At 40.9% G+C, this 11,726-nt stretch overlaps 1 protein-coding gene across 1 annotated transcript; it reads right to left on the bottom strand.

Moving 5' to 3' along the window:
- Nucleotides 1-4,999: 4,999 nt before the first annotated feature.
- Nucleotides 5,000-5,530, bottom strand: LOC116083595 (small proline-rich protein 2I-like). The gene is made up of 2 exons (XM_031360383.1): nucleotides 5,483-5,530; nucleotides 5,000-5,179 (listed from the first exon to the last, which is right to left on the bottom strand). Exons 1-2 carry the CDS (start codon nucleotides 5,528-5,530, stop codon nucleotides 5,000-5,002), a joined length of 228 nt encoding a protein of 75 aa, XP_031216243.1.
- Nucleotides 5,531-11,726: the final 6,196 nt, after the last annotated feature.

Raw genomic sequence — 11,726 nt, 5'->3', positions numbered from 1 at the left:
AAAAAAAAAAAAAATTTGCTAATGGATGAAAGAATTGGGCACAAGACCAGAAATGTGATACTATTGGATGTGAAAGCTCACTATTATAGTCATTTACTCCAAAATAGAATGGTAAAAATCTTTGCAAAGCAGTAAAAAAATCTACAAGTGACAAAGAATATTTTGAGAAAAAGTAACAATGAAGTTTAGCTGAGCAAATATTGTCACATCAAAATGTCATACTAATTCACTGAAAGTATAGTTTGTCAAAGAGATGGGAAAGTACTTTCAATGCCACGTTTGCTTTAATCTGTCTTTCCCATCCATTCACCCACTATCTAGCATTTATACATGCGTAGAAACACGTAATGTCTACCTACCAGTTACAAGAGGCTGGTAGGTAGACAGCATGGAATTCAGTATGAAATCTGAAGTCATGATTCATTTCTTAATTTTTGTGCATTTCTTCATTGTTCAAATTATTTGTAATGAAGATTTACTTTTTTTCCCAAATCATTACTTAGAATGTTTTAAATATGTGCTTTTTCCTACATTGCTCAAATAGATTTTCTGACTCATAGAACTTATATCCCATATTCCCACCCAAAGTCTGTGTACATTCACTTGTCATTTGTTGGGGGAATACAAGGAGTTTGAACATTTCCATTCTCGCCACCAAGGTGTATTTCTTGATAAGCTGTCAAATGTGGATGCTTGGAGCCAACCATCAGACTGAGCTCAGGGAACTTGGTGGGGGAGCTGGCAGAAGGACTGGAGGAGCCAAGAGGGATTGCAACCCCATTGGTAGAACAAAATAGGCTGGCCTGACCACCCAGTTCTCCCAGAGTCTAGACCACCAACCAAGGAACGTACCTGAAGGGATCCATGGCTCCAGATACATGGGTAGCCAAGGATGGCCTTGCCTGACAGCAATGAGAGGGGAGGCCCTTGGTCCTAGGGAGGTTTGATGCCCCAGTGTAGGGGGATGCTGGAGTGGTGGGGTAGGAGAGTGGGGATGGGTGTGGAATCACCCTCATACAGGCAAAGTGGAAGGTGGAGGGTGGATGTGAGATGGGGGTTGGTGGAAGGGTAACTGGGAAGTGGGATATCATTTGCGATGATGATGATGATGATGATGATGATGATAATGATGATGATGATAAAAAGATGTTAGCAATGAGACTGAAGACATGGCTACGCTGTTAAGAGTCCTTGCTGTTCTTAGAGAGGACCCAGGCTTGGTTCCCAGCATCTACATAGTAGCTAGCAATCATCTATAACTCCAGTTCCAGAGGATATAATACCTTCTTGTGGCTAGTCAGGCTTAAGGCATATATGTGGGGAACTGAGTGTTGGGTCTCCCTCTTCACTGAATGACTTGAAGAAAGCATTCTTAGATAAAAATATCCCTTCTTTGAAAATCAAGACAGGGAGAAGGTCATTCAGGGTGGACTGATTCAAGTGCTCCACAGCAGGCATTACTCCGCCCCATGCTGTAGTTTTCTTTCTGGCTGCCACTCAGCTTCCTTATGGCACTTTCACTACTATAAAACACTAAGCCCAGATGCAGGTGGTGCTGGCTGTTGTTTGAGTTGGCAGATTTAGAGGCAGAGGCCATGGTTGCCCAGAGAGCAGAGAACAGAATCCGCCCATCGTGGAGTCAAAAGCTATTGACCTTGCCTGTATCCTAGTGACACAATTAGATAAGGATGATGAAGGAAGGAAGAGAGGTATCCCAGGAAAAGGGATTGGAGCCTTGTGCACTCTTCTTCTAATGGAGTAGTTAGCCATGGTGTGTTTAATAAAGCCAAGAGTATGCTTTGTGGAGCATGATATGGTACGGTGGGAGAGGGTACCCCAGGTAGCAGCCATATTTATTTGGGGGCATGGGAAGGGGAGTTGAAAAGGAAGTAGAGGCAGAGAAAGAGAGGGGACAGAGGGACAGAGGGAGAGGGAGAGGGAGAGGAGGAGGGAAGAGAGACAGAGAGGTGGGGTGTCAGCTAGGGACATGTGGAGAGAGGAGGGGCTGGGGAAGGAGAGTTGAGCAAAAGGTCAGAAAGAAAAGAGAGAGAGAAAGAGAAAGAGAGAGAGAGAGAGAGAGAGAGAGAGAGAGAGAGAGAGAGAGAGAGAGAGAGAGGCCAAACAGCCCCTTTTATAGCAAACTAGACCTACCTGGCTGTTGCTAGGTAACTGTTGTAAGGAGTGTAGAAGAAATACCAACACCAAATGATCTCCCTGGGTTTTTTAAGTGTGTGTGTGTGGGAGGGTTGTTTTAGTATTTATTTTTGTCTTGGTGAATTTTGTTTGTTTCTTTTAATTTTAGTTTTTCTTATTTTTGGGAAAGAGAGATATTGAAATAGTATGTCCTGACAATACAGAGTAGAATATTAGTGAGGAGATACTCTGGAATGTCTATCATTTGATGGTAGACAAGGAGACAGGGTACTCCTGGGCATCTCAAAGGAAGCTAGTTTCCTGGGTGGTACTTTAGTTTCTATGTGAGAATGCATCTAGCTAAAAGATTCTACTTCACCTATAGAGGCTTCTATTTGATTTCTGATAGTTGTGGAAGAAGACCCAGCTTTTTCTTTGCCTGTATTGTGTTTTGGTCCCAATTGCACATACACATCAAAAGGCATCCTGGTCCTAACCACTTCTACATATTGTATAACCACATCTGGCAAAGCTCTCCAAGATGAACCTTTAGGGTGGGTCCTAGTCCAAAATGACTGATGTTGTCCTAAAGAGAAGAGGATTCTGGACACATATGGGAAGCTGCCCTGTGAAGACCAGGCAGGCAGATAAGAGAGCCACAGGAAGACAGTAGTGGAGACTGGCCTAAAAAAGCCAGGGAATGGGGAGGATCTCAGACCAGGGAATGCTGGGAAAGCAAGGAAGTGTCCTCCCTCTGAATCTGTAGAGAAAAGTAGCCCTGGTCATACCTTTATGTTAAGCTATTATTCTTTAAGATGAGTCTGTTTTGTTGTTGACTTAAGAAGCCCACACCATGATACTTGGCCGCAGCAGTAAAGTGGTGGGACCTGGTTGGACTATTTCCTGGATTCTTTATGATGCAGTGAGGAGGATTTTTCTTTTCAGAGAAATTGGAATAAGCTGAAACATGAAAGCAAGCTCCTGTCACTCATCTGAGACCATCACCTTCCTCTTAGATCTGATGACCTACTTTAATAATTGTTCAGTTCTGCTATATGTGGCATTTGTTACTGAAGTTCTGTTGTCCTTGAGGGTAGGTAGCCTTTTGCACATTTTTGTCTTGCTCAAATTTATGCCTGTCAGTGATTGCCTGATGCTCATCTTTGTGTTTTTTCCTACAGTACATGCTTATATAGCATCTTCTAGTCTCCTTTGCTTTTTACACCATCCTGAGGGATTTTGAAGACATTTTATTGATATTAAATTAAATGATAGTTAAATTATTGCACTAGTTAATACATGTTGTGCATCAAATACTTGAGAACCAACGTTCTTCTTGAGCAACCTGCAGCTCAGAGGAGCTTCTTGCTGGGCCTGGCCCTGCCCTGCAGCCTGTTGTACACATTGGGCCAGGCAACTATAGGAGAGCCATTTGAACTGTGCGAAATAGGAAACATTGTTGCGTGGTTGGAGAAGTAGGCACAGAGTCAACATGGCATGGCTCCCAGAACACCAGGGCCCCTCCATCCTCAGATAAATGAATGACCTGGGATTTCAGAGCCCAGCTGCAGCTCCTTCTCTCCCCTAAAGAGCCTCAAGTAAAGAAAGTGCAGTTTTTTCAGTTCCAGAGACAAAAGCACAACTCTGAATTGCTGGCAGACTGTGAAAGAGCAATCCCAGCTAAGGGGAGGATGCTCACCCAGCGGGGGGCTGCAGTAAACCAAACCCTCAAGTGTCAGCTTGCCAGAAGCCTAGCCTGCTCTACCTCTGGAAATGGGAAAAGATCTGTGGGAATAAAGAGAACAGGGGTTAAAAGCTGATCACACAGAAGTAAGGATTCCACAGGAGCAAAACAGCACATGATCACAAATGGTGAAACACTTGGCCAGAAAAGGAGGCCAAAGAAGCCTTCCAGAAAGCCACAGAATTAAATAAAGACTACTGAAGGAAGAAGGGAAAGTTAAGAAGCACAAGGAAGAGACTCAGAGATTCCAGTGTCAATCATGCAGGACTGTAAGAGGGAGGGGCTGGAAGTGAGGGAAGTGGGAGTAAGATGATGAATCTGAAAGGATGTCCTAGAGTTGAGGGAAAGAGAGAATCCCCATCTTGTTCTGAGGATGCAAGAGTCACACGCAGTTGAAACACTATCAATGAGACACATGTCATGAAATTTCAGAAATCCAAGTACAGAATTTATTCTATTGCAGAGAAAAAAATGACAAAATATAGAAAACCAAAGGACATTATATCATTGTTAGGATTAATTTAGTTCATTTTTATTTTCATATTTTGTATATTCATATATATATATATATTCATGTGTATGTGTGCAATTATGTATACACACAAGTGTTTTTAAATTCATATATATATACATATGTGTGTATACATATATATACATATATACATACTATATATATTACCATTATGTATATATATATATATATATATATTATGTATATGTATATAATATATATACATAATGGTAATATATATTACCATTAAGCAGATTGTGCTTTATTCAGGAAATGGAACCACAGTGGCAGCACTACTACTACGGTGACTGACCGTTTAGAAAAGCATCTTCTGAGTACTGAGGGAAGACACTCAGCTTCCCACTGAGCATCTGGGACACTGAATCACCGAGGACAGATCATTCTCAGCAGCCCCTTGACACCAAAAGCAGGACAACATCAGGGAGATGCTGTCTCTGTCAGAGAGGTCATCACCGATACATCTCCACACAAAGGTGGAGAAGATTCCTCTGCATCCATGGCAAGCTTTGGAGGGAGACGGAGGTATTGCTTTGGAAGTACATGAAACAGATTTTCTTCTCTCCCCCTTGTCCTGATGACTGCTGAAGGCCTCACTTGCTCTTGGGTGGACACTTCTGTTGGCATGGTGGAGACAGTGGCACAGGAGAGCATTTCTGCTGGTATGAGGGAGGGGGACATGGCTCAGGACAAGGCTCTGGGCACTTTAGGGGAGGACAAGGCTCAGGGCACTTTGGAGGAGGATGAGGCTCAGGACACTTTGGAGGAAAAGGCTCAGGGGACTTTGGAGGACATGGCTCAGGGCATTTTGGAGGACATGGCTCAGGGGACTTTGGAGGACAAGGCTCAGGGCATTTTGGAGGACATGGCTCAGGGGACTTTGGAGGAGGACGAGGCTCAGGACACTTTGGAGGACAAGGCTCAGGGGACTTTGGAGGGCATGGCTCAGGGCATTTTAGAGGAGGACATGGCTCAGGGCACTTTGGAGGAGGACGAGGCTCAGGGGACTTTGGAGGACATGGATCAGAGCATTTTGGAGGAGGACGAGGCTCAGGGCACTTTGGGGGCAGGCACACAAGAGGAGGCTGGCAGGGCTGCTTGCAGGGCTGCTGTTGGTAAGACATAGTGCTGGAATCTCAGGGTCTCTAAAGATGACCACAAGACTGCTTTTCATGACAGTAGCAGAAATAAAGTTGCAACTATCCTGAACATGTTCTTTCTTAGGTGTTTAACAAATAGGCATGGGTGGGTTGGGGGGAAGCAGGAGCTTGGTTTGAACTGTCAGCCATGTTTGCATCAGTCTTGGTACCCCTCATTATGTACAGTATGATGAAATTACATTAAAAATGGAAAGGAAACCTCCAATTAAAACATTTCAGGTTCTTGTTTTGATATTTTTTAAAAGACCCTTAACAACAATGATGTACACAGTTCATATTTATTTTTAATGCTAGATTTCTAAAAGGTAGCCATAAATATAAGAAGACAATGGAAAAACATTTTTTTTTGGAAAGACAATTCTCTCAACAATGTCTGAGAGAATTCTAATAAATTAGAATTTTAAACCGAATTGGGATTTCATTATAAATGTGTAATATTAAAGCTATTACATTTGTACATATCAAAATTCAGCCATTGCTATAATGCCATGCTTACCTGACCACACTAAAATCCACTGAAATATTACATGTTATATTAATTAACTAATGTGTAGTAAGTTTAAAATTTAAGAACAGAGTAAAGGCTATCTCTGTATGATTGTATATATACATACACACACACTCACACACTCACTCATATACAGATTGTCAGAAGAAGACACCCAAGTAACTTTTGGACCAAAAATAAACAAGAGAGCCAAGTGCTGGTGATGACACATGCCTGTAATCCCAGCCGAGCACTTGGAAGACAGAAGCAGGTGAATCTCTAACTTTGAAGCCAACCTGGTCTACAGAGCAAGTTCCAGGACAGCAAGGCTGCACATAGAAACCCTGTCTTGAAAAACAACTTAAATTAATTAATTAATGCTAAATGTAAGACTTATAACCTGTTCAGAAATGAGTGGAAATAACCTGCAAAACCCCAGAAATAAATGAGTGTAGCAGGCATAAGAGAAGTCACTGTTGTGAACACATTGATAAAAAAATTCAGAACCATGAAGAGCCCATGGAAGATTTTCTAGCTAACAACTTGAAAAATCTGAAATAAGGAATCAAAGAATACAAAGCCAGACATCAAGAAAAGGAAAATCAAGTAGTATATTTAATTAACACAGGAATAATACTGAAACTCATAAGGTACAAAAAAGTTTGCTATGTAATTAGAAAGAGAAGAAGAAAGATATAAGAGATTTTGGTAATGTTGACTTCTTTGTTTGGCACTTGGATGGCCATCTTTTAAACACCATTGTAAAATGGTCATTTGTTAATGCTGCAAACTTGTGATTGAAGGTGCAACGTTCTGTCATCTGTGAGAGACCAACCAGTTAACAATGGAAAAATTTAAAAAATGCATTTAAGAGAGGTAGAGAACATGGTGGAAACATAAAATGGCTTTTCATCATAATACATGGCACTAGACCTCTCAGTGATCCAGCTTTTAGGCTACACAAATGAAAATATGCCAAACTATATGGCTTGCATTCAGTGGAAGGCAATTACAGCTGTGGTAACCCTCCACTCTTTCCCAACAGCAAGGGACTTTCAGAGACAGCATACTGCTCAGTGTCCCACCCCTCCCATGTGGCAATATGGAGCCAGGACTCTGAATCCACTCTGATGGAGTTAGAGTTGAAGAAAGTCACAGCCATGAAAGGCATTTGAGTACCTTTTTGTGTTTTCTTGGAATGCCCACAGTATTTATAATTGGCATGATGTTCCTTAGTAAGGGGAATAAAACCACATCTTTCTGAAGTGTAGGCATGCACTTCATATAATATTGCAAATCTTACCACAGAAACACACAACTGGTTAATGTGCACTGAATAAGAGTCTCTAGGATGCCAACCCTAAATGGAATGTCTGTAACAATCCCTTCCTAGAGGCTCAGGATCTCTGCAGAAGATGGGTTAGAAAGATTGCAGGAGTCAGAGTCAGTAATGACATCAATGAAAAGTGTTTCCAGACCCAACAGGGAAGATACAGAACTAACAGAGTTTTTGAGAGCGTGCCCAAGAACTGTACAAGGTAAAACAGACAAATCCAAACATGGAGGGAACAGGTAGGCATTAAATTTCATTGTCAAAGAGATATTGGCATTTGATTGTTGCCTGGAATGGGAAAGTCAACTTTCATCAATAGGGTGACACTTCATATACACTCTATGGAAGGTCCCAAACCCAGGGACAGTTGGCTATCACAAACTGGGTGCCATAGATTCTAAGTTTTAATAGACAGAAAAAGAACATGAACTTGGGGGAGTAGGGAAGTAAAAGAAAATCTGATAGGAGTTGGGGGGCAGGATAGAGATAGTTAAGATATACCAAGTTCTTAATTATGAATAAAAGCATTGTTTTTTAAAAGAATCTTAACTAGAGTAATTAATGGAAAAATAACCAGTCAGTGAGAAAAGAACTGTGAGATTGCCTGATGCTAAAGCTCAGTATCAGGGCATTTGCATGTGCAACTTCTAGAGTTCAGTCCCCATCACCACACAGAAGGTGAGAAATGATTTTTACTTGCGTTATCTCACAGAGAAGATAACATAATAATCCCTATGTAATCATATAAAATGCTTTTCTAAAATATGATTTCTATGACTGCTTTAAACTAAAGAACACTTTCCATTATTTCTAAATTATTTATTGTGCCTAGAGAAATACACATCATATCTCTCTCTCTATATATATATATATATGTATGTGTGTGTACATGTATTTATGTATGTGTATATATATTGTGTAGCCGTACGTAAGTACTCTGTTATTACAATGATGTTGCATAGCCTCATGCCAGTGAATGTGAAATAAGATATGAGTTTTGTAGATTGTGCTAGAATATTTCTATAAAGAAATTATAGGTTTTGTGCTTTGATTTTATATAGACATATATAAGTATATATCTATATATGATTTTATATAGACACATGCACATATATATATGATATATGTCATATATATATACATATGAAATCATCCCTTTCAGTGCAACACTGTGGTATTTGGATGGAAATTCCCCAGTGCTGCATAGCCTAGACTTCTGAGGTCTGACTGGTCATCCCAGCCAGGTGACTCTGATCTTGTGCAATCCATCACCCGCATACCCCATCCCTGCCACCACTCAGTGCATCTTCTGCTTTTAGAAACCTTGAGAAGATTACTCGCTAACAACAAACAGTGAAATAAATCACTTGCCATAGGGGAGAATGGTTTTTGAAAACAGGCATACATCAAATTATTTGGTTAGTCTTTTCTCCTGACAAATTTCTCCCCTGAGCATCAACTGCAGCCTTTGCTTTGGTGTTGTCTCAGTGTCTCTTCCTCATGATGAATAAAAACAGAACATTAGCATGTGGGCTGATCATGAGTGTGGTCTTCCATTTCACTAAAATTCTGAAATGGCCAAAGCATAGCCTTCAGACTCTCCCATTAATTGACCAGATCTGTTCAATGTGACCTTTGTTCTTGTCTATTTTACTTACCTAAGAAACCCTTCCTTACTGAAGTTGGCCTTTCACCAAAGAGCATGTCCAGAGACAATGTATCTCTGTCTTCCTCACTGAGAACCAGACTCACCAAATCACAGCTTAAGTCTGCCTTTAAATGTCCTCTCCTTAAAGATCCCCCCTAAAGACAAATACCATGTCCTACACTTTGATCTCTAGCAAGAATCTCCAGCAATGTGAGGGGGAAGTAGAAGTCTTCAAAGCAACATATAGTCCTCAAGAAGGCCACAAGACAAAACCCCTACCATTTCCAGCTGTGGGAACTTGTCAGAGAAATGTCTTTGTACATCACAACAGGTCAAAGTGAGAACAGAGTCTGTGGCGGGCTCACCCTCAATGCGAGGTCTATAACACACTCCCTTCCCAAGGCTCAGAGATGATCTTGGAAGGGATTGTAAGAACCAGAGGTCAGGGAGGACCAGATCAATATGGTGTCTTCTAGATACGACAGGGCAACTGCAGTCATGAACTCACAGTAGCTGGGATGCACATGATCATCAGTCAACATTCTAACATGTAGGAAGAAGAGATCTGTGAGCCCCCACCCCAAAGTGAGGAGCTATGAGAAATTGGTGGCTTCTTGGGGAGGAAGAGTCAATTTCCTTTAAGTGTATGGTCTACCACACTTTTCTGGGTACCCCCACAACCAGAAGTATATGGATGGCATAAACTGAAGTCAATGGGTTTTTAAGTATGTAAAAAAAAGGATATTGAATTTGGGGGAGTAGGGAGGTGAGGAAGGATCTGAGAGGAATTGGAGGTGAATACAATCAAAGTTCTTCATTCCCAATATGAATTCATAAATATAATTTAATATATGTATATATTTAATATTTAAATATAATTTAATAAGACTTAAAATTTTCATGAGTGATTTTAATGCGTTAAAAACTTTTCAGTGACTAGAAAACAAAAATCACATTTATTCCTTTGTCTGGTATCTTTGATTTTTCCTTTGCAAATTCATCTGGTTCCATAGGCAATCATTTGAATTTATCTGTAATGTTCACTTGCTACAGATCATGGGAAAACTGCAAAAGCAACGATTACTCTCAGAGCTACAACTGTGAGTGAGGGACCTCTAAAACAGAATCAGTGGCTCTACAGTCCTTTGAAAGGGAAGTTGGTCCCTGTAGTAACTGTGTCACTGCCGTACAGCCTCTGCATTGGGCTTTAGAGAGTTTTCTCCTTGTTGAAGGTGTCAATCATCTCTGCTGACATGTGCTTTTTCTCCTTTATTAACTCTCTCTTAACTGATTTTTCTTGTGAGGAGCTGTAGGTGGGTACCTTGGCCTAATTGTCAACATGTACAAACAGAAACTTGAGACTCATATTGCATAATTCCACATCATAATTTCACATCACATGGTGATTTTCCCACTAGTCCTTAGACATACAAAGGCTCCAAATAGATCCTTTCAAATCAGGGGTAGGGGAGAGCTATGGTGGAGACAGGAAGGTAGGCTTATCTACAGAAGATAAATAATGTCCTGGCCATTACCTGGTAACAAGGCTCCAGTAACAGGCTGCAACGATTGTGAGTGTCCAGGCAGATATGTTAAAGTTGCCAGATATCATAAAGCCACCAGCACTTTCCATAAATCATAAAACTTTAATGGCAGATTAGTTACCAAGATGCCATATGTTTCAGTGAATCCTGTGTAATTAGAATGGCAGCATCAGGCAGCAGATGAGTTAGAGACTGCAAGCATTGTGGGAAGAGAGCTGTGCATCCCTGTACATGGCCTACTCTTGCCCTCTGTCCTATGTATTTATCTCTTTATGTGGCAGATTCAGATGAGAACACGTCCTTGCACTGGCCCAGGAAATTGATGACTAGGGTATGTGGCTGAGTCACAGAATTGGCTTCAGTAATGAGTTTCTTTTTCAATTCCCCATTGACCTGCAAGAGTGCCTCTGTGCTGAGGATTGGATGAGGACTTCCAGTATCATGCCCTAGACTTTTCAATGCTAGTCAAGCCTTAGGGATGTCTTGCATCAGAAAAACACTTGTCATATACAATTACTGAGCTCTGCAATGGTCAAAAGAACATCACCCTTGTATGAATGTGTGATTGTTGGTTTTGCAGTTACATTTCTCAAGTCAGTTCTGGGTATTCAGGCAAGGAAGTCTGCTTTTATTTAGCAATGGTTTTATTGATTTAATCCTAATAGATGAAGATAGGCTCAGAGAGTTGAGAGAAGGGGGGCTATGTTAGGGGATACCCCTGCCATTCTTATATACTTCAGTATATACCTAGAAAGATATAAAGAATTTGTCCTCTCTCACTTATTTCTTTGGGGTTGCTAGCTTTGTCTAATTGGACCTAAGATCCACTCCAAAGGAGGAAAGTTAGGTACCATGGCCAACTACCATGGTTGCTGAAGTCATTGGCCCTAGAGGACAACCTATTTATTATTAACATTGTAAATTAACCAATATAGCCTCTAATGGCATTCTAAATACTTATCCTTATACCTGTAGGTAGGTGTAGCTCTTACATATTACCAGTGAGGTTTCTTTTTGTAGAAGAAAGAGGCTACCAAGGATGGCTATTGTTGGTTACAATTATGCAGATAATAAGTGATGTGAGATGCTCAGCCCCAAATAGTATGTCTACAATGCAGCTTTTACCACTAGAGCTCAGGTAGCATGAG

Source organism: Mastomys coucha, unplaced genomic scaffold (assembly GCF_008632895.1).
Source record: "Mastomys coucha isolate ucsf_1 unplaced genomic scaffold, UCSF_Mcou_1 pScaffold8, whole genome shotgun sequence".
NCBI lineage: Eukaryota > Metazoa > Chordata > Mammalia > Rodentia > Muridae > Mastomys > Mastomys coucha.
The sequence above is the reverse complement of the archived record's forward strand: the minus strand, read 5'-3'. Positions and strand labels throughout refer to the sequence as shown.

What these genes read in the sequence shown, in the direction of transcription:
- LOC116083595 (XM_031360383.1), bottom strand. Translation starts at nt 5,530, where the DNA reads ATGTCTTACCAACAGCAGCCCTGCAAGCAGCCCTGCCAGCCTCCTCTT. An exon ending in AGCCCTGCCAGCCTCCTCTT is followed by an intron (nt 5,180 to 5,482) that starts GTGTGCCTGCCC and finishes AAGTCCCCTGAG; the next exon opens with CCTTTTCCTCCAAAGTGTCC.